General features: G+C 37.6%; 1 protein-coding gene across 4 annotated transcripts; it reads right to left on the bottom strand.

Annotated features, from left to right (window-relative positions):
- Nucleotides 1-870: 870 nt before the first annotated feature.
- On the bottom strand, nt 871-23,075 carry LOC110937115 (protein ZINC INDUCED FACILITATOR-LIKE 1). Of its 4 annotated transcripts, none has more exons than XM_022179523.2 (17): nt 22,811-23,075; nt 7,169-7,209; nt 7,023-7,083; nt 4,964-5,066; nt 4,766-4,868; nt 4,624-4,677; nt 4,401-4,463; nt 4,233-4,282; nt 4,032-4,107; nt 3,519-3,698; nt 3,171-3,258; nt 2,693-2,778; nt 2,335-2,442; nt 1,785-1,829; nt 1,598-1,686; nt 1,469-1,512; nt 871-1,156 (listed from the first exon to the last, which is right to left on the bottom strand). In XM_022179523.2, exons 1-17 carry the CDS (start codon nt 22,950-22,952, stop codon nt 1,065-1,067), a joined length of 1,425 nt encoding a protein of 474 aa, XP_022035215.1. In that variant the 5' UTR covers nt 22,953-23,075; the 3' UTR covers nt 871-1,064. The 4 variants fall into 4 exon arrangements, with proteins under 4 accessions (XP_022035215.1, XP_035833477.1, XP_035833478.1 ...); XM_035977584.1 differs by having other exon boundaries at nt 4,964-5,048; XM_035977585.1 differs by having other exon boundaries at nt 7,023-7,061; nt 22,811-22,966.
- Nucleotides 23,076-24,231: the final 1,156 nt, after the last annotated feature.

Genomic DNA, 24,231 nt, shown 5'->3' with positions numbered 1-24,231 from the left:
ATTCTTTGCATGAGGTTTTCTTTGACCTGATATGGTCCTTGATTACCAAACCATGATTTCCCATCTATACTAAATAGACTATGTTAGAAACCCGTGTTAACTAATTCATGTATTAAAGTGTAAACAATAAGTACATAATTCAAGTTTTTTCTTTCGAGTTAAAAATTATAATCACAATAACGATTCAACTTTCTAGTCGAATTGCTACATACCTATAACCCCGATGTAAACCTACAACTTTTTTGTTGGCTGGAGTGTTTTTAACTTTTAAGGGTAAAAGAAATGGTGACTACCTTAATATAGAATTAAAATCATATTTTTATATCTTACACAAGGAAGATAATATATGTGTGTGGTTCATTGTGGAATACTAAAAAAGTGGGGAATAGTGGAAAATCGACTCAAACGAACTCCGATTGGACTCATTCCAACGGCGTTGGAACCGGCTCGTCGAACCCTAATTAGGATCTCTTAACCCTAAACCCTAAATCATAACCCTTAAACCCTAACGGGAGAACGAGCTCTATCTTGCTGCAAACGCCTATGGCGGTTTGGGTCATCGTCCAGGCCGAAAAAACGCTTATTTCTATTAGTTTTTTCGATTTTTATGTTTTTTCAAGTATTTTGGGCATTTTGTTTTTGGGCTTGTGTTTGGCCCGTTGTCTTTTTTAGGCCCATTTCGAATTTCTGTCTCTATTTATGTATTGCCCTAGTCATTTGAACAATCAGACTTGAATTTTGAGAAAACTGATTTTCACTTCAAATTCTGTGCCCTTTGGGTTGAATTTTGGGGTTGGGGAAGAACTACACGGGTATTCGCAGAATCAACGGGTTTGATCTTCATTATCGTACCATGCACTACATCAAATACATGCCCAAAAACTAGACAAAATCAATACAACAATAAGCTAAAGGCCCTTTCAATGTTACAAGCAACTTGTATTAACATTAGTGTATGTCCATGAATGAATTGCGACCGACCGAGGGACTACAGTTTTATTACACAAAAACGAAAGGATCTTAACTCGTACGGGTCGAGTGACTTGAGCCCTCCCATGTCCCAACTAGTAATGGTTTGTAATCAAAAACGGTTTGAACGTCAACAGAACTCCAATTGCCTCAATCACATTCAAGAGCAAAAATACAATTTGGTCGCCTGCAGTTAAGCAAACCCTTAAATCTAACGAATATCGGGATTTTACATACAACATTCTCTTACAAGTTGTAAAGAGGTTTTTTTTCTACATATGGATGACAAACTGGGGGTCAGATGGGCTGGAGTTTACAAAAGCACAAAAGCTTGTTTAAATATCCATTTTTCTAATTTGATGATTATTAATGTGTACAACACACTTAACAGTTAGATTGTTACAATATAATCTAAGTTTTTCTTTATTAAATGATTTTCAGCACATTTTGACACATTTGACCCGTTTGTATGATATATCAACTGAGTGAGAGCATGTACCTGGAAGGAATGCTGCATTAAGTCTCTTCTGAGACCATGATAAACTGCAGAAAAAGACAGAAATAAGATTTCATGAGATGTGACTCAAAAATTGATTTTTTTTTTAAATTTAAAAAAATGAGCACTCACAGTGCACCCCCGCATGCAGGACCAACTGCTTTACAAATTGACATAAAAGTCATGGCAATACCATTGGCTGCACCTCTTTGGCGTTGTTCCTGTCATCCATGTACAATTGATTTAACATAAAAGTTAATCTATATGCTTGAACAATGTTGAAAAGTAAATTAAAAACTTTAGAAACCATGAATATTACCACAGCTTTATTTTGCAGCATTAAGGTCCCAGTTGTGATGGACACCTGGTTAAAATAAGAAACTGTATCATCTTATAACGAAGATAAAAGTTAATATTCAGATCTGTAAATTTTGAAAGATCGATTCATACAATGTACCTTTTGGTACAAGCTTCAAAAAATTGGTGATAATAATGTGTAAGCCAGCTTCCATAGACGCTTAAAACGGTTTTGGTAGAACAAATTTTTAACGATTTTGTGAATTCCATAAATATATAAAAAAATTACATATGATTGCAGAATTTGTAACCCAGTTTTTTAATGAATCAAAATTCATGTGGTTGAGCGGTTTCCGTTTTACACAAATTTATTGAGTTTTACAAATTTGAACTGTTATCTATACAATATAGCTCTATCATCACATTTTCAAATTAAATGGCTAAAATTACCTCGTCAACCTATTTATGAGATCAAAAGTGAACCTCACAATTACATCTTAAGTGAAGCAATCAATGGTAGTTAATCGAGTAAATTAGATAAAGGAAACAATATTAAACGCCAAAAAACTTACCGTGAAAATATTAATCACAATCGAAACACAACTTAATGTGAAGAAGAGCATGAAGCCAGATAGCATCGCTATGTACGGATAACTTGCGAGTAGAGGTATAGACAAAACCTACACGAGAAATAGTTGTGTTAACCGAATCATCAGATTCTTATTAACTCCTTTATGATATTTGGGTACCTTGACATTAAATGGTACAACAATTATCAAAGATAAAAGAAGAATCTCCTTAAAAATGCAGAAAAGCAAATGAAAATTACAATTTCGCTAACCAAAAATTTTGTTCCAAAGTCAAAGGGAAGACAAGCAATAGATAGTAGAGGAATTGGTAGACAAAAAATGAGTCAAAAGAAAGACTTACTCCTGACATGCGAACTACCATTATGGGCCCAAATATTCTCTCTGCCATTGGATATAATGCGGTTTGAAAAAAGAGAAGGCTCACCCCTACAACAAGTCATATCGATTAGTGGATATCAAAAGCGTAAAAAATGTTTTTAACTTACACTTAAGCTGTCAAATTGTGCCCGAAATAGCTTGCTATTGCAAACTAAGGTACTTTCTTTGGCATTTTTAGAAAAAAATAATGATTGTGTTGTAGTAACAAGTCAAGTTATGATGGTTTCAAAAGTCAATACATATAACTTCAGCAATTGGCAAATAAGAAACGCTAGCGTGTAATGAAGTTTTGACATTTTGAGAACAAACAGATATTCAAGTTCATCATCATAATGGTGTCCTAAATTTAGTATAAAAAAACAAATTATGAAATTCCCCCAACACCTTCACATGTTAACTTATGTATTGCATATTGTTTTGTCCAACTCTAAAGAGTTCACCTGTGATAGATAGGACTGTGCCAACATCCTCAGTAGTATAACTAAGTCCCCCCAAACTCCTCGGGCTAACAGCCCATAATGAGAAAATCTGTGAATGATTAAAATCAACACCATTTTAGAACTTATAAACTTATACAAATGTATAGTAGAATCGCCATTTAAAAGCATGGTAAAATATATGAACAAAAATGTTCAGACATATGCAACAAATTCTTTGTTTTTAGACTGACTGGTTTTCGAAGACATGTTACTTGACTATACATCACCAAGTAAAAACATGGATTTTTCAAAAGAAAAGTAGATATTGCTCATTTATGATTTGAAACTAAATCAGATTTTCAAATCTACCTCCGAGTAAGCCATATCCTCGAGAGCAAAAACACAATAGACAATGATAGAAGACATTAAAGGCCAGTTCTTAAAGAGGCTTATCAAATTAGAATCTTTTTTCGCATTTGTATTTTCTTCGGCATCAGGTACATATGAAGTAGACTCCACCTCAGTTTTTTTGTGAAAGTGCAACGTTTCCTGCAGTTTTAGAAAAAATATACAAAAACAATTCATGTTAAGAACATGAAATTAAACAAGATGCAAGTACCCAAAAATAAAGAGAGGTCAAATGACAAACACCCTACATGATTCTTATGATATCTTAATATTCAGTTTCTTGTTAAGTCCATGGTTTTTCGGGCATTAGTTACAGCTCTGAGTTAGACACTCGTTCTTTTTACAGAAAAAACTAACATTTTATCCTCAACAATTTCGTTAAATCAAAATCATTCATGTTTTTTCTTTGCGATCTCATATCAAGATACACATTAATGGAATTATTAAGGAAATGTTAATTGCATGAAACTGTACCGGAAGCCAAATTGCACCAAAGGTCACAAAAAGTGCAAAAGTAGAGATGGTAAGGCAAGGCAGTAAGTAAGGAAATCTGCATCACAAATCACAGTTGCAAAATCTTAGATATTGCATAACTATAATAAAAATAATATTTGCAAAAATGAAGATAATATCACCAATGTGGAAAAATAAAGAAGTTAAAAAGGGTAATACTACCTCCCTAATAAAGAATCTGAAGATACTAGACTTGGAAATTTCTCTGCAGGCTTGATTTCAAAAGATGCACAAAATTGAAAGGAAATAGTAAAATATTCGATAAAAACAAAGCAAGTCTACTGTTTCCTTTCAAATATAGCATATCAACATAGAGTTGGAGATATAAACCTGTGCAAGGAAACCTCCCAAAGCTGGACCAATGATCATTCCTATCCCCCAAGATGTACTAATCTGAATTAGATCACTCAGTTTATAAATTTCTAGGTGAGAAAACTATGCAAAAAATAATAATGAAGTATGATAAACAATAACTACTATCTAAAAATGCAACAACTTGAAGCTAATGCCATATATAGGAAATCATATAAAGGAAAAGGGCCTGATTGCTAACTGATGTCAATCCTAAAGCTTGATATTCCTCACGGAAAAGTTCACATGCATATGCCTGTTTATAAGAAACCAATCAGCAGACCGAGAATCAAAATTAATAACAGATTAAATGAGTATTGAATAAGATGCTAGATAAGGATTACCCTTATAGGTCCAAGTAGTCCATTTAAAGAGCCAAGAAGAAACCTTGTAGTGATAGCCATCCAATAGTTGACACTAAAACCGAAAAGTGTGTTGAAAATAACCCTGAAGAAGATGAAAGTTACAAGCTCTAAGAGAAAAAGATACACAAATATTCACCAAGTAATAGGAAAAAAATAATTATTAAAGTAGTTACGAACACAGTTGAGGTTCCAATAAGAATAACTGGTTTACGACCATATCGATCAGCACATAGTCCCCATAAGACAGATGTGAGTGCTCTCCCTATCATATATGCAGACCCTTCAAAAATGATTAGCATATGAGATATACTTTTAGTAGATGATCAATCAACGAATGCAGTTATTCATTCATGAAAGGTAGGTAGGGTTGTTCATGTATCTGGTTCATTCATCGGAACACTATCTTACACATAAACACACACACATATATAAAACCATGTACAAGTTTTTATAGCTCACCACGTTCAAGTAGGTCGTGCAAGTCAAGAGCAGGCGCATGAGTTTTGTGTAACTCCAAAACTTTTCATCTTTACATTTATATTTATATTGATATAATCTGTAACACTTATACGCATTAAGCTATTGTATATCATGCTTAATTGTTTTTTTTGCTTAATGGTATTGTACAATGGTGTACAAATACTCTACTGAGCTTTATATTACCCATTATCCAATACCATAATTTGTAACATTTTTAGGCAGAGAGGTGTTATACGTTTTGAGAGTTTTTCAAAAACAAACTGACTTTTTTACTTTTAACCCAAAACTATATGATTCTTTACTTTTAACCCAAAACTAAGCAGCCTCTCTATTCCTACGGCAGAGGTAAGGCTGTCTACATCTACCTTCCTTAGACCATACCTTAGCTTTGCTATTGGTGAGATTTACTGAGTATGATGATGATTTTTAACCCCAAAACTGTTCATCTTTACTTTTATATAGATATAATTTGTAACAGTTGTATGCATTAAGCTATTGTACATCATGCTTAATTGTTTTTTTTTTGCTTAATGGTATTGTACAATAGCATACTAACACTCTACTACGCTTATATTACCTAATACTAATTTGTAACATTTTTAGGTATAGAGGCGTTATACCTTATGCTTTGTGAGTTTTTCAAAAAAAATTGATTTTTTTACTTTTAACCTAGAACTATTTGATTCTTTACTTTTAACCCAAAACTATTTGATTTTTTTACTTTAACCCCAAAACTTTTTATCTTTTGCAATTTAAACTCACAACTTTTTTACTTTTAACTTTGGTCCTCTATACTTTTCATTTTTTTGGAAAATTTCTGTTTTACGTTCCGTTCTAAATTTTGTGAGTTAACACGGCACAATGTGCGTGTGTGGTTAAACGTTTTTTAGTCGTCTATTTTTTCCCGTTTGACATGTTTATCATAACGCGCGGGTCCTATATCGACTTAGTTACTCTTGTATTGTTTACGTTTCGGTTAAATTTCTTCGCATTAACACACCGCAACTTCAGTGTTGCTGGTCGCCGACAGTAGTGTGGCATTGGTGTTCGCCCCCGCCGCAACGCATGGGTGGTTAATACTAGTTATCAGGGCCGTATCCGAAAAATCCTTGAAAAATTTTGGGCCCGAAGCGAGTAAATAAAACGGGTCCTATAAGATGAAGTCAATAACTCAATTATGTCCAAAATGTGATCTCTTCATTAGTTTTTGTATAATCAAAAATTAAAAAAAAACAATTAAATAATTATTAATTAAAAATTGTTTCGTTTTTAGATTTATGTAACTTAAATAATAAACAAAACAAAAAATAAAAAAACAAACAAAAATACCAGAGCAGATTATTCTTGAGACTCGAACGTGCGTTGATAACACACCTGCAAGCCTTTTTAAAGCAAACTGAAGGCCACCGCACCAACTAATAGTATGTAAACAATTTCGAAACAATATGTATACAAACACTTAATATTAATATTTTATTTAAAAAAAGTTTTGGACCTCGAGGGAGTTTGGGCTTTGAGCGGTCGCCAACCCTGCACTCCCTCCAGGCCGAGCCTGCTAGTTATATTATTATACTAAAACATACAAAGAAAAAAGGAATGTCGGGGTCTCATAGGTTTTCCCTCGTCTTACCCTGCTCTAGACCCTGCTTTACGAGTGGGATATTATTGAGTACGTTTGTTTGTCAAGTAAAAATATAACATAAACGCTTTCAAAACACAGATACAAACAACACCACAGTGAGCAAAATTTGCTTACCTACAAAACCAGCATAGTAGCTAATGTCTTCCACTTTCTCTGCAATTTTAAAATCCCTCATCTACATTACAATCAAGATAAAGAATTCCAAACGTTATAATATGGAAAACGGAAAACAAAGTATATACATAATTTAACATACTAACCATGAAATAAAGAAATGGAAAGAGGGACGTTATTGGTAGCGCTGAGAATAATAAAAGGATGCATGTCAGGTATGTGACATCATGATAAATATATTACAAGCTCCACAAGTTGCAAGAAGTTGTTTTGGTTTAAGATAGAAAAAATTTCTATATTTTTAAGAACATGTATAACAGTAAAACATATCTTCTACAATTCTTAGTAGGTATTGTACGTACATCATGTATAACTGTATAAGCCATAACTAAATGGCAAACAGGTACGTATAAAAATTATGTTTTCAATCTTTTGAACCAATCTTTATTGATGCAAGCAGAATAGTATACACAAAAAAGGTATCATCTAGTTGGTGCAAATATGTGATGTTATAATTATGTTTTAATTTTCAAGAAATGTATCTCACAAATAAGGAGAATTACAGGTGACAGTGGTGGTGTGGTGGAGGTGATGGTGGATGGTGGTGTTGTGTGGTGTAATGGATGGTGGTAGGTGTTGCTTTTGAAAATTAACTAGATGTAAGCCTCCGCCGTGTTGCGGCTGGGGCTTACTGTGACAACTCGAGTTTCCGACTTTCACTTTCGCATTTATTGCACGTTGACTTTGACTGTTTGGTTGTTTGACTTGTTTGACTTGTAACGGTACGTATTGTATTATGATGAAACGTATTGTGATTGTTACATATATGTGATGGTTGATATAACATGAGAATTATTATAAAACACTTAAACTACCAACTCGTGAACGAACCCCGACGAAACAGAAAATTGATTCGCCAAAGAACGTCACGACGAAACAAGACCTGTTTCGTCAACCCAATCTCGACGAAAGGGGAGGGTTTCGCCGAGCCCGATTCGCCGTGGCCCAGTAATGGCCCAACACGTTATATTGAGTATTTATCTCATGTCACGGGTTATTTGTTACAATCTTTGCAAACACAAAACCCTAGAACTCTCCTGCATTTGACGACATCTCTGTGTACCCCCAAGCTCTTGTGAACGATCAAACCTTCGTACCATCCACCTCGGTTAGTTGTGTGCTTGTTTAAGCGATTACTTGATTCTTTGGTTTCTTTATACATGTTTGTGTATGCTTGATTTCTGAACGGATGTGTGTACATGGGTAGAATAATCTTGATTCGTTAGGCATGATAGGTTACGTGATTTTATGTGAAACATGATGATTGATTTGGGGATCCTAATAAACTGATCAGAATGATATGATTATGTGATGGGTGGAATTAGATTTAGTGATGCTCATGTCGGTTTAATGTTTGTTAATCTGGTTGATGTAATACGGATCAAATACGTGTTAACTGTCACGAATCTACTTATGTTTTGGTAACTTGCAAATCATGTATTGACTAGTTGATGATTATACACTGAACGTTTCCTGTATGATTTCTACCTGTTGCGACGGCTGATTAGGGTTTCCAGTAAACTGTAACTGATTAATTGACGTAACTGATACTGGTTCACGAAACGGAATTTACGGCGAAACAGAAGGGGTGTTTCGCCAAGAGTAATTGACGAAACAGGACTGTGTTTTGCCAAAGGATTGAACGACGAAACAGTATGTGTTTCGCCAAGGATGTGAACGACGAAAGCAAAGTGTTTCGTCAAAGGGGCTCACGGCGAAACAAAGGGTGTTTCGCCGATCTGGATAACCTGCACAGTAACTTAACTATTCTGTTAAACTTAACTGAGTTAACTAATGAATGACTGTTAGATACTATGCATGACTTGTACGATGTTGTTGGTGATATGTACTACTTGGTGAACATTGATTTGTGTTACTACGTGAACCTCATGAATGCAAACTGATTATGTATACGTGCATACCTTAGGACGTGATTGATTAACTGTGGGCACATACTTAGCATACCGAGCAAACCAAGGTGAGTTCACACTCCTACCAAGGCATGGGATTCCCGGGGTTGGGAATGGGTTGGAATATTGGAATTGACAATTACTCGTACTTACGCTATTGCTAGACTATCTACCATCGTCCTCAGTTAGGCAGGGCACTTACGTAAAACCTACGTAAACTAGTACTTACCACTGTCCTCAGGATTCGAGGGACACTTACGTAAAACCTACGTAAACTCATACACTGTCTTCCGGGTCAGGAAGGACACTTACGTAAATCCTACGTAAACCCCCGCATACCACTGTCCTCGGTAAAGAAGGATACGTAAAGCCTACGTAAACCCCGTACGTACTCCTGTTCTCGGGTTAAGAAGAACACTCATGGTTACGAATAGTCTAGTGTATATAAACATGGGAAGCCCCCACTAATTGAACGTACAACTGATTAGTTAACATCGCATGGTTATGCAACGAACTTACTTACTGTGAACTCGCTCAACTAGTTGTTGACTTTCTGTTACATGCCTTGCAGGACCATAGGTACATTTGGGAGCTTGCACAGGGAGGAGTTGGTCGTTATGGGCACGGATTGTGATTGTTTCATTAAACACTTTATGACATTTCATACTTTACTTATGTTGGGTTTTATTTATACGCTTCCGCTAAACAGTGATGACAAACTTATATTTTGAACACCTTTCATATTGGTGGTTGAATGACATTACTTTTACTTATTAATTACATGTTCAATATGATTGGTGGCTTGATCCTGGTCATGTCACGCTCCCAAGCGGTGATACTCCGCAGGTGGATTTTGGGGGTGTGACAGATTGGTATCAGAGCCATTGGTTATAGAGAACTTGGTTTTAATATGGGGAAAGCATTTTTATTAAAACCAGACTATAACCAGAACAGTGCTCTCAACGATCCACAACGACACCTCGCTCCACGTGCAAGACTCAACATCCTAGGTAATATGGTTTATGTTTATTGCCTACATGCTAGAATTACATAGAACTTTGCTCATGGTATGCCTAGATTACATTGCCTACTATTCATTATTACTTGAGAACACTTGTGTGCTTACTCTCTTCTGTCATCGCACTATTCGCGAACCTCTCTCACTTATGTTACATTTGCTATGAAGATCATGGCCAGACGTATTAACTTGACTCAAGCCCAGTTGACGGCTCTCATCAACGAACAAGTTGCCGCGGCACTTGCAGCTGCACAAGCAGGTAGTATATCCTGCAGTTGTGACTCACACTAGGATCTTTAGATCCTACATTCCTAAACCAACACTTGTGTTTAACCTTGTCCTATTCATACACAATAGGTCAACACGCACAGCAACCTATTTTCACTTTCAAGAATTTCATGGATTGTCGTCCAAGCACGTTCAGTGGCACGGAGGGAGCAGTTGGACTCCTCCATTGGTTTGAAAAGCTCGAGTCGGTGTTTGAGATGTGTGAATGCCCTGAGGCTCGCAGGGTGAGGTACGCCACTGGTACTCTGGAAGGAATCGCGCTGACTTGGTGGAATGCGCAAGTCCAACTTTTAGGATTGGCAGCTGCTAACGCCACTCCTTGGAATGATTTCAAGGAGCTAATTAAACGAGAATACTGCACACGTGATGACATCCACAAGTTGGAAGTGGAGCTCTACCATCTGAAAATGACAGGGTCGGAAATTGAAGCTTATACGAAACGGTCAAACGAGCTGGCCATCTTGTGTCCAACTATGGTGGACCCTCCAGTCAAGCGCATTGAGTTGTTCCTCAAGGGGTTAGCACCTGAAATTCAAAGCCATGTGACATCGGCTAACCTTAATAATATCCAGGATATCCAGCGTCTTGCTCATCACCTCACGGATCAGGCAGTGGAACAAAACAGGCTACCTAAGCGCATCAGCACTACTGCTACCGTTACCACTTCTGCTACTCCTGCTACTCCCAGTGACAACAAGAGAAAATGGGATGGGGATTCCAGTAAGGGTTCAGCTATAGTTCAGTCTCAGGTTCAGCAGCAAAAGATTGACCACTACCAGAGTCCCAGTCAGCAGTCTTCTGGTAGTCGCGGGCAGAGAGTTTATCGCGAAAATCACCCCAGGCGCAACAACTGTAACAGACACCACAGTGGCCAGTGCAACAAGGGTCGTTGTCAGAGGTGTCTCAAGATGGGTCATGAGGCCAAGGATTGTAGGAGCCCACGGCCTGTAACTCAGAATCAGCAGCAACAGCAAGCACAACAGAATCCGCAACAGGGCAACAAGGGATGCTTTCATTGTGGCGCGGAATGTCACTTCAAAAGACACTGCCCCCAGTTAAACCGAAACCATAACAACAACAATAACCAAGGCAACAGAAACAACAACGGTGGGAACAACAATGGCAACGAAGCTAGGGGACGTGCATTTGTGTTGGGGCAGGGAGAAGCAAGGAATGATCCCAACGTGGTAATGGGTAAGTTCCTTCTTGACGACTTTTATGTTACTGTATTGTTTGATTCGGGTGCGGATACAAGTTATATGTCTCTAAAAGTTAGCCAAATGTTAAAACGTGCACCAACTCCCTTAAACACCAAACATGTCGTAGAGTTAGCTAACGGTAAAAGTCTAGAGGCCACACACATAGTTCAGGATTATAATCTTATCCTCGCTGGTCAAACTTTCTCTATCGATCTTATCCCTATAGTTCTGGGTAGTTTCGACATCGTTATTGGCATGGATTGGTTATCCCAACATCACGCAGAGATCCTGTGTAAGGAGAAGATCATTCGTATTCCCCGTTCTGGTAAAGAACCTCTCGAAGTTCAAGGCGACAAGAGTGGTGCCGTGGTTGGCATCATCTCCTTTCTGAAGGCTCAGAAGTGTTTGCGAAAGGGTCACACTGCCATTTTGGCACTTGTTACTGATGCATCAGCGAAAGAGAAGAGATTAAAGGATATTCCAGTTGTACGCGACTTTCCTCAGGTGTTTCCTGAAGATTTACCTGGGCTACCGCCTCATCGCCAGGTCGAATTCCAGATTGAACTAGCTCCAGGAGCAGCACCAATAGCTCGCGCACCGTATCGTTTAGCTCCAACTGAACTGGAAGAACTATCTAAACAACTGCAAGAACTCTTGGATAAGGGTTTTATTCGTCCTAGCTCTTCGCCTTGGGGAGCTCCAGTACTATTTGTGAAGAAGAAAGATGGAACTTTCAGGATGTGCATAGATTACCGCGAACTAAACAAAGTGACAGTGAAGAACCGCTACCCTCTGCCACGTATTGATGACTTATTCGACCAGTTACAAGGGTCGAGCTACTACTCCAAGATTGACCTGAGGTCAGGTTACCATCAGCTGAGAGTCCGGGATGAGGACGTCTCTAAGATAGCATTCAGAACTCGCTACGGCCACTACGAGTTTCTAGTCATGCCATTCGGGCTAACGAACGCGCCTGCCGTTTTCATGGATCTTATGAACAGGGTGTGCAAGCCTTATTTAGACAAGTTTGTGATTGTTTTCATCGACAACATTCTGATCTACTCCAAGAGTCAGGAGGAACACGAGCAGCATTTGCGGCTTATTTTGGAACTTCTTCGATCAGAACAACTGTACGCCAAGTTTTCAAAATGCGACTTCTGGCTTCGTGAAGTTCACTTTCTAGGCCACGTGGTAAACAAGGATGGGATCCATGTTGATCCATCCAAGGTAGATTCGATCAGGAACTGGCCTGCACCGCGTACACCAACGGAAATACGCCAATTCTTGGGTTTGGCGGGTTATTACAGACGGTTCATCAAAGACTTCTCAAAGATCGCACAGCCGCTTACATTACTGACACAGAAAGGCGTTACCTATCGTTGGGGTAATACACAAGAAACGGCTTTTCAACACCTAAAGGATAGGCTCTGCAGCGCACCTATTCTCTCATTGCCAGAGGGCACAGACGATTTTGTGGTCTACTGCGACGCGTCGATTCAGGGTCTTGGTTGTGTATTGATGCAAAGGGATAAAGTCATTGCCTACGCTTCGCGGCAACTTAAAGTTCATGAACGGAACTACACTACGCACAATTTAGAATTGGGAGCTGTTGTTTTCGCGCTTAAGATGTGGCGACACTACCTGTACGGTACCAAGTGCACTATTTACACCGATCACAGGAGTCTCGAGCATATCTTCAAGTAGAAGGAATTAAACATGCGGCAACATCGATGGGTTGAACTACTGAATGACTACGAATGCGCCATCAAGTACCATCCGGGCAAAGCCAATGTCGTGGCTGATGCCCTCAGTCGTAAAGATACTACACCTAGACGTGTACGAGCATTGCAGCTCACTATTCAATCCAGTCTTCCTGTACAGATACGAGATGCTCAGATAGAAGCATTGAAACCAGAAAACGTAAGGGCTGAAGCCTTACGTGGCTCAAGGCAACGATTAGAACAGAAGGAAGACGGCGCCTACTATGTAACGGGGCGTATTTAGGTCCCACTATATGGCGGTCTACGAGAACTTGTGATGGATGAAACGCACAAGTCTCGCTACTCGGTACATCCAGGGTCGGATAAAATGTACCACGATCTCAGAACAACGTATTGGTGGCCAAGCATGAAAGCCCTCATCGCAACTTACATCGGCAAGTGTTTGACTTGTGCGAGAGTCAAAGTCGAGTATCAGAAACCTTTAGGCCTACTTCAGCAACCCAAGATACCGCAATGGAAATGGGAAGAAATTTCCATGGATTTTGTTACAGGCCTACCTAGATCCCAGCGTGGGAACGATACTATTTGGGTGATTGTGGATCGACTCACAAAGTCTGCACACTTCTTGGCAATCAAGGAAACGGACAAGTACTCCACATTAGCAGACATCTATTTGAAGGAAGTGGTCTCGAGGCACGGGGTGCCCATCTCCATCATTTCGGATCGTGATGCATGATTCACATCAGAACTATGGCAAGCAACGCACAAGGCTTTTGGCTCGCGGCTAGACATGAGCACATCATATCACCCTCAGACGGACGGGCAGTCTGAGCGCACGATTCAAACCTTAGAAGACATGCTTCGGGCATGTGTTATTGATTTCGGCAACAGCTGGGAAAAGCATCTCCCTCTAGTGGAGTTCTCGTACAATAACAGTTACCACACCAGCATTCAGGCCGCTCCATTCGAGGCATTGTACGGACGTAAATGCCGGTCACCTCTCTGTTGGGCAGAGGTGGGGGATAGTCAAATCACAGGTCCAGAAATGGTAGTTGATGCTACTGAACGAATCGCACAGATACAGCAACGCATGGCGGCGGCTCGTGACCGTCAGAAAAGTTACGCAGATAAGCGCAGGAAACCACTCGAGTTCCAAGTTGGGGATCGAGTGCTAGTCAAAGTCTCACCCTGGAAGGGTGTGGTTCATTTTGGAAAACGAGGCAAACTTAACCCGCGGTATGTCGGACCATTCGAAATCACAGAAAGAATAGGCAAAGTGGCCTACAGACTGAACCTACCAACAGAACTCGGGGCAGTTCACAATGTCTTTCACGTGTCAAATCTGAAGAAGTGCCTGTCAGATGAGACCCTCATAGTTCCTTTGAAGGAACTCACTATCGACGAGCGGTTGCAGTTCGTCGAGGAACCTGTTGAAATCACGGACCGGGATGTCAAGGTCCTCAAGAACACCAGAATACCCCTTGTACGAGTTCGTTGGAACTCCCGTCGTGGCCCAGAGTATACCTGGGAACGAGAAGATCAAATGGAACTCAAGTATCCCCAGTTATTCGGAAACCATGCAACCACTACTGAGGCTGAAGCTACTATAGAATTTCGGGACGAAATTCCAAATCAACGGGGGGATGATGTGACACCCCAGGAAAACCAGTGAACGATGTACTTACCTAGCTTCCTCAGTGACCGCATGCTAAATTTCGGGACGGAATTTCTTTCAAGTTAGGGATAATGTGACAACTCGAGTTTCCGACTTTCACTTTCGCATTTATTGCACGTTGACTTTGACTGTTTGGTTGTTTGACTTGTTTGACTTGTAACGGTACATATTGTGTTTGACTTGTAACGGTACATATTGTATTATGATGAAATGTATTGTGATTGTTACATATATGTGATGGTTGATATAACATGAGAATTATTATAAAACACTTAAACTACCAACTCGTGAACGAACCCCAACGAAACAGAAAATTGATTCGCCAAAGAACGTCACGACGAAACAAGACCTGTTTCGTCAACCCAATCTCGACGAAAGGGGAGGGTTTCGCCGAGCCCGATTCGCCGTGGCCCAGTAACGGCCCAACACGTTATATCGAGTATTTATCTCATGTCACGGGTTATTTGTTACAATCTTTGCAAACACAAAACCCTAGAACTCTCCTGCATTTGACGACAGCTCTGTGTACCCCCAAGCTCTTGTGAACGATCAAACCTTCGTACCATCCACCTCGGTTAGTTGTGTGCTTGTTTAAGCGATTACTTGATTCTTTGGTTTCTTTATACATGTTTGTGTATGCTTGATTTCTGAACGAATGTGTGTACATGGGTAGAATAATCTTGATTCGTTAGGCATGATAGGTTACGTGATTTTATGTGAAACATGATGATTGATTTGGGGATCCTAATAAACTGATCAGAATGATATGATTATGTGATGGGTGGAATTAGATTTAGTGATGCTCATGTCGGTTTAATGTTTGTTAATCTGGTTGATGTAATACGGATCAAATACGTGTTAACTGTCACGAATCTACTTATGTTTTAGTAACTTGAAAATCATGTATTGACTAGTTGATGATTATACACTGAACGTTTCCTGTATGATTGCTACCTGTTGCGACGGCTGATTAGGGTTTCCAGTAAACTGTAACTGATTAATTGACGTAACTGATACTGGTTCACGAAACGGAATTTACGGCGAAACAGAAGGGGTGTTTCGCCAAGAGTAATTGACGAAACAGGACTGTGTTTTGCCAAAGGATTGAACGACGAAACAGTATGTGTTTCGCCAAGGATGTGAACGACGAAAGCAAAGTGTTTCGTCAAAGGGGCTCACAGCGAAACAAAGGGTGTTTCGCCGATCTGGATAACCTGCACAGTAACTTAACTATTCTGTTAAACTTAACTGAGTTAACTAATGAATGACTGTTAGATACTATGCATGACTTGTACGATGTTGTTGGTGATATGTACTACTTGGTGAACATTGATTTGTGTTACTACGTGAACCTCATGAATGCAAACTGATTATGTATACGTGCATACCTTAGGACGTGATTGATTAACTGTGGGCACATACTTAGCATACCGAGCAAACCAAGGTGAGTTCACACTCCTACCAAGGCATGGGATTCACGGGGTTGGGAATGGGTTGGAATATTGGAATTGAACAATTACTCGTACCTACGCTATTGCTAGACTATCTACCATCGTCCTCAGTTAGGCAGGGCACTTACGTAAAACCTACGTAAACTAGTACTTACCACTGTCCTCAGGATTCGAGGGACACTTACGTAAAACCTACGTAAACTCATACTTACCACTGTCTTCCGGGTCAGGAAGGACACTTACGTAAATCCTACGTAAACCCCCGCGTACCACTGTCCTCGGGTAAATAAGGACATTTACGTAAAGCCTACGTAAACCTCGTACGTACTCATGTTCTCGGGTTAAGAAGAACGCTCATGGTTACGAATAGTCTAGTGTATATAAACATGGGAAGCCCCCACTAATTGAACGTACAACTGATTAGTTAACATCGCATGGTTATGCAACGAACTTACTTACTGTGAACTCGCTCAACTAGTTGTTGACTTTCTGTTACATGCCTTGCAGGACCATAGGTACATTTGGGAGCTTGCAAAGGGAGGAGCTGGTCGTTGTGGGCACGGATCATGATTGTTTCGTTAAAAACTTTATGACATTTCATACTTTACTTATGTTGGGTTTTATTTATACGCTTCCGCTAAACAGTGATGACACACTTATATTTTGAACACCTTTCATATTGGTGGTTGAATGACATTACTTTTACTTATTAATTACATGTTCACTATGATTGGTGGCTTGATCCTGGTCATGTCACGCTCCAAAGCGGTGATACTCCGCAGGTGGATTTTGAGGGTGTGACACTTACAAATTCAGCCGGCATGGGTTAGTTAATAATTAAGGGGCTGTTTATTTACCTCTTAAGAAGGGTCTGAATGGTTGAGGCCTTTTACAGGTTCAACACTAATGATTGATACTATTTGTTTCGTGAGTAAATGTCTCAATGTTTCAGACATTTGCATCTGAATGGTTCAGACATTTGCATCTGAATTATTAATTATTATACTGAGTCTCAATGGTTAAGACCTCTAATCTGAATTGGTCAGACATTTGTCTTTGAACGGTTAAGCATTATACTGTCTCTTAATAATTTAGACCTCATATTGCTTAAGCATTTACTAGTTCAGACCTCTTACTGATTCATCACTTAACCATTCAAAAGTTACCAAACAGCCCCTAAACATTATACATGAGCTCCATGTTACGGCCGGTGTATTCGATACCGGTACCCACTTTTCTCATTTTTCAGTACCGGTACTGAACGGGTACCATGCTCATCCCTACCAAATAATGTTACCAATTAATAGTATATAAATAAATAAATACTATAGTACATTGTTTTATCATAAAACAATGTCCAACTTTATAAACTAGAAATACAAGTTTTAATGCCTAACAATCTTACCAATTAATAGTATCTATATAAATAAATACTATAGTACATAGTTTTATCATAAAGCAATGTCCAACTTTATAAGCTAAAAATAAAAGTTTTAATGCCTAACAATGTTACCAATTAATAGTATATAAATGGATGCATGCAACTTATTAATATAAACAAAACAATTTTTTAATAGTGAGGGTCTAATAGAGAAAAAAACATGTTGTACAAGTGAAGAATGCATGAAAAAAAGATAAAGCACATGTTACAACATTGTGAAGCCTACACCTATTACAAATTGATAATAATAATAATAATAATAATAATAATAATAATAATAATAATAATAATAATAATTCACCTATTTTCAAATTGTCAAAAGGACGCAAACTGAAGCGGATTGGAAATCCCAGGGGCTCAAGTATACATTTTTTTTTAAATAAGAACTCGAGTTCATTTAATATGTATTTAATGTTATTGTAAGGGCACGTGGGTGAATTTACAAAATTAATTAACTTATTGTATTCCCCTAAATTAGCTAACAAAATTAAACTCATTACCCATTATCAAATTATATTTTTCTTTCAAAACAACTTAATTCATGGCGAGAGACATTTTTCAATATGTGTAGGAAAAAATTCAATACGTGTAAGATAAAGCGTATGATAAGTTACAATATGTGTAGATTAAACTTCGAAATGTATATGATAAAGTGTTTTTGTTTAGAGTGAATTCCTTTTTGAGTCCCTGTCTTTTAGTGGTTTTAACCATCCGAGTTCAAATAGAAAAATTAATTACTAGAGTATGAGTACGTGAAGTTACTAACGTCGTTAACCAAATCTGTTAACTATAAGGATATTTCAGTACAGGTACAAGTGCCTCATGTACAAGTTATAATTTCACCTATTATTATTATTATTATTATTATTATTATTATTATTATTATTATTATTATTATTATTATTATTATTATTAAGGGTTATTGGATTTTAATAATCCTAAGTATTACCTGTTGCCGATAATAATCCCAACTTTAAAATTCCCTCCAACGATCCCAACTTATAAACGTTTAGCCCCCATTGATATAATCCTAAGTTTCACATGTTGGCTGATAATAGATTCAAGTGCACCTGCAAACTCTTTAATTAATTTAAGTGCACCTATGTTAGAAAATAATCAATGGTGGCCAAATTCTTACAAGTTAGGATCGTTGGATAATATTTTTAAAATTGAGATTATTATCGGCCAATAGGTAAAATTTAGGATTATTAAAATCCAAGAACCCTTATTATTATTATTATTATTATTATTATTATTATTATTATTATTAATATTATTATTATTATAATTATTATAAGTGTATATATACATACACAAAAAGATCTAATCTCTCTTTTCCTCATCCAAAGACCATTATCAACACCACCAATTACAACAAACACTCCACCACCACCACCACCATCCCCATCACACCTCTATCGCCAAACAATTATCTGCAGACCAACGTACACAACCCCACTCATTTGTCTTCCCCATACCAACCCATCGTACACACAATCACCATCCCCATCCAAGGCCGTCCTAGAGGGGGTGAGGGGTGGGTGATGACACAAGGGCCAAACCCTTCGAGGTTCCAAATCATTTTAGTTTTGTATAGAATTTACGTTGTATAAGCTAGAATATATATGCACTGAATCGATAGATGACACAAACAAGCTCTTGTTAGGGTGGTTATTGCCTTGCTTAAACAACAAGAAGACGCGGCTTCTAATCCTGGCGTCTTCAAATTCTCTATTTGGCTTCATTTTTTGGTTTTTTTGTTAACTACATATGACATTTAATGTCTAATTTTGTCAACTACATATTTCCCTTTAATTAATAAATTACTACTTAAACTTAGCTAAAAATGACTATTTAAATTACTTTCACATAAATTTTAGTGATTAAATAATTGAGGGGTTTATAATACATGAAAATTTGCGAACATGGCCCAAAATTTTCATCTCGCACAAGGCCAATTTTTTTTTTTTTTTTTTGTGATTTTCGGAGACGGTCCTGTCCCCATCGAACTTCCACTAACACTGCACAACCATTTGCAAACCAAGTTTTTTTTTGAATGACGTACGGTTAGGATGTCGATAATTGGGTTAGTAGTTAATATGTTAGTATCACCAAGTTAGTATCACCCGTCCCGAAACCCGTCCGGTTTCTAGCGGGTAAATACCCATCGGGTATCGGGTATACCCGCGGGTTTCGGGTAAACCCGTTAATTTAAAAAGAATACTAGTTGGGTATACTCATCTCAAAACCCATTGGGTATCTATAGGGTAACTACTAACCGGTTACATTTTGTATTTTTATTATAAAAATATATATCAAATAACTACAATGTATACGGAATAGAATACATATATATATATATGTAAAAAATGGATGTATCATATATATACATATTAATAATATAAAAGAAATTATATCGGGTATACAATTGGATAAACGGGTACACTTTATCGGGTAATTGGGTCGGGTAAACGGGTATATCACTAAATCCCAAACCCGTCCCAAACCCTCGAAAAAAATAAAAACTATTCCCAAACCCGTCCCAAACCCGATTAATCGACCCCAAACCCGTCCCAAATGTGTCGGGTTTCGGGTTTACCCATCGGGTTCGGGTTTGATTGCCGTCCCTAAATCATAGAATTTAAGATTTATTTATTTTTATTTATTATAAAGAGGTTGTTTTTTTTAGTAAAATTATACCTAAATATGCATAAAAAATATCTTAGTGATATCTTGGAGGTGAAATAAGGTTTATGAGTTATGACCATTAGGTCATGGATTCGATTCCTACAATGGGGGTTTTTCCCAGATTTATTGGATTTCCTTATGAATTGGTGTATAAGCATTATCAGTGGCGAAGCTTGACCTGAATGACCGGGGGGGGGGGGTCGAAAACGTATAAACCAAAAAATTTCTATAGAACCGGTGGTCGAAAACGTATATACCCAAAAATTTCTATACAAAAATACATATATAACACTAGTGAGCGAAAAGTTCGGGGGGTCGGGCGCCCCTCCCTGTCCCTTCTATACTTCGCCAGTGAGCATTATTGCCTAGTAGAGATGGATATGATCGAGGAGTTCCGCTAGTGATATGATAATGTCCGTCAATAATCCAAATTTAGTGTTAAAAAAATTGGTAGATATCTTTTTTTAATCTCTTTCTAAATATGAGAAATGGATCCTTCTACGACCGCTCATTGGTTTGAAGAATCTATTCAATAGAAAAAAACGAAGAACAGAAAAGTAAGACCATCGAAAAAGGTGTCTTGTGAACTCGTTTGCTTTTCGTATCCAAATGAAAAAGGATTTGAGAGCTAATCGATTAAAAATCCAATTTTAAATTACGCAATCACCAAATAGCCAATTTTCAAATATTTATTTTTGTTGTTTACTTTTCTCATGTTTTGGTTGACTACTGTAGCAATAATGTATTTAAATTTTAAAATAGAGTGAATTGTAAGTTTTGTTCTTTATTTTTAGGCCACTTTGCAGGCGGTGTCCTTTATGTTTAAAGTTGACGAGTTTTGTCCTTTATGTATTAAAATCAAGCACGTTTTACCCTTTGGGCCTAACCCAGTCAGTTTTCCTAGTTAAAGTTGATCACGTGCATGTCATGTGAGGGGTAGTTGTGTCATTTAAAGTTAAGGGGCATAATATCAGGCCCCTTAAAGATAAAGGACAAAACTTGCAATTCACTCTTTAAAATATTTGTTTTGTTGTTTTCTTTTCTCATGCTTTGGTTGACTAATGTAGCAATAACGTAATCAAGGAATGAATATCATTTAATAATTTTGGTTGGTAATATCGTATTATTTAATTTAGGGGCTGTTTGGTAGCCTCTTAATGACCATTCAGATACTATCTCTTAATGGTTTAAAACCTCTGAATGAATAAAAGGTAACCTCAAGTCTGAATGGTTAAGAGGTAACCTCTGAATGGTAAATCATCACATGTCACATTCTTCTACCTTCTCATTGGTAAAATTATTAATAGTTCCACTAAAAGCTAGCCTCTTAATGACCATTCAGAGGCTAACAAACAGCCCCTTAATCAAACATTAAAGGGTCTTTAGACTAGTGGTACCAAGGTGTTAATAAGGATTTAGATTTTAAATTGGTAAATGTTAAATCCTTGTGGTGGACAAATAGAAGCTTAGTGGTAAAACTAAAGCGTATGTGAGTTATCGTCCAAGAAAAAAATAACACCTAATTGAAGCCATTGATGGGATAGGTTAAATCAAGATTTTGATTTCATGTTTACATTTATGAAAAAACCTACATTTTATATATATGTAACTATGATTTTGATCAATACTTTTACAAGTTAGCTTCAAGTTAGTACTTGTGCAGAATTCATTTTTGGAAGGTTTTCATTTGTGTGTAATTGATCGGTTCAGATCCTAATCTACACATCTTCAAGTTCTCGCCAATGATCTCTAGATCAAGTGGTGAAAGGATTGCATTTCTCTTGAGAGATGCAGGTTCAACTCTCACTTGATGCAGAGTGAGTCACTGGTGGACAATGATAGAAGACCCAGGGAAACTTGGGTTGGATCCTTGAGTCAAACGGGTTTTACTGGTAATTTCACTGTCATGCCTGTGGGTGGGTTACTCTCAGAGTTGGTGGTGGACTCGGGTTACTCTCGGAGTACTCCGTTTGTCCAGTGGGTGCCCCAAGAGTGCTCGGGATTGATTCTGTTGGTCGTTAAAAAAAACACATCTTCAAGTTCTCAACAAAAATATGGTTGTTGCTAACAAAGCTAAAGGGGATGGACTGGGATCTCCCAAAGTTAGAGGGATTTATGGTAGATATACATAATATAAAGTGTTTGTGGTATGTATAATTTGATGATGCAATTACCATCATTTTTTTTTTGTATTACATCTTGTTCTTTGTTAACATAGTTACGAACATCATATGCTTATTATGTAAATTTTGTAATGTGTTTATTTGTTATAACACAAGAACAAGGTCAGAAAATTAGAGACGAGTAAATAACCAAATTAAAACATGAATTACTTACCAACACATAACATCAGGACCCATATAAAAATGAGTTGTTTGAGAGGTAGCCCGGTTTGTATTCGTTTTTGTCGATCCACTTTACAACCTGGACAGTTCTCGTGCTCCAAAAGCCGGTCTTTCAGCTGATCGTGACTCGTCATTCTTTGGATTTAAACTTAACGTAATTCCTATTTTTTTCCTGATAGAAAATCTTCAGATTTAAGAGATTGTTTGTTATTCTTTCACTCAGTTGAAAAGAAGTGCAGGAGAAAGAGTTTGTGAGATCTAAGACGACGAAAGAGAGCTCCAAAATAAGTTTAATAATGTACTAAAGAAAATTACAACAATGGTCCATGGTTTCTTTTTAGGTTTCCAACTTTTCCCCTTAAAAAGTAACATATGATAAAAGGTGTTTGAGGTAGTTGCTGACTGGAATCTTTATTGGTTTGGGTTTTGGCTTCTTTGAGTTTGAACTTCAAGAGGCAAAGTTTAAAAAAAATCTTTTCTGTAGGGCAGTGAAATTGAAAAAACATCATTTTTTCTAAAATTTATACCACTGTCGAAGCGTCAAAGGGTAGCGGGGGTTACCCATTGTCTCAAGCTATATCCGCCTCTGGTTTGAAAATTTTTTCGGTCCACACCAAATCAAATCAAATTTAAAACTAGCAAAACGAATCGAAAAGTGAATTCGAATTCGGTTTTGTCTCGGATTCAAATTAAAGAACACGAATTTAGCACAAAAGTACCCAAAAAAAAGTCAAAATGTAATTTGGGTTCCGTGGTTTAGGTATAAGTCGAAATGGATCAAGATTTGGGATAAATGGGATTGGGCTAAAATGTAATTTGGGATGTTGGTTTTAACCGAGTTAACTTTCTTTGAACTGAAAATTGATTACCTGATTTGGTTTGCTTTAAAATCGCATCGAAACCGATTATGTAATTCGGTTCAAATATTTAACAACCTGGTTTGTGATCATGTAATGATGGTTAATATTACGGATGAGATCATTAACAGTATCGAGAATACGGTTCCCCAATTTAAAGAGAAGTGGATACCGAGTACCGTAACGATAGCACCCTAAAACGGATACCACTACTGAGTACCATACCGATAGCCCCCTAAAACGGATACCACTACTGGTACCGATGTCACACCCTGACTTTTGCGGAAGCATATGATGTGTGACTGGTTTAATAACATTGCATTCAATCATAATAAACAACTACATAATCAAAACGATGTTCATCCATTCATAAAATTTGAGTATTACAAACCTCGGTTACCTACTTCTAGAAACAACACCCGCGCCCAAGATCCAGCCTGTCACCTAAAATACATGTAATTTTGGAAAACATCAACAAAAGTTGAGCGAGTTCATGCGTCTTGTTTGAGTACTTGTAAACCTTTGAGAGACTCCTTTGAAAACAGGTATGAAAAGC

Source organism: Helianthus annuus, chromosome 9 (assembly GCF_002127325.2).
Source record: "Helianthus annuus cultivar XRQ/B chromosome 9, HanXRQr2.0-SUNRISE, whole genome shotgun sequence".
Classification (NCBI taxonomy): domain Eukaryota; kingdom Viridiplantae; phylum Streptophyta; class Magnoliopsida; order Asterales; family Asteraceae; genus Helianthus; species Helianthus annuus.
This window is presented reverse-complemented; position numbering and strand designations above follow the sequence as displayed.

Coding starts and splice junctions, on each gene's coding strand:
- LOC110937115 (XM_022179523.2), bottom strand. CDS start 22,952: ATGACGAGTCACGATCAGCTGAAAGACCGGCTTTTGGAGCACGAGAAC. Junction 4,464..4,623: donor AAGCTTTAGGATTGACATCA/GTTAGCAATCAG, acceptor GATCTAATTCAG/ATTAGTACATCTTGGGGGAT. Junction 1,157..1,468: donor TAATGCAGCATTCCTTCCAG/GTACATGCTCTC, acceptor GCTTAACTGCAG/GCGACCAAATTGTATTTTTG.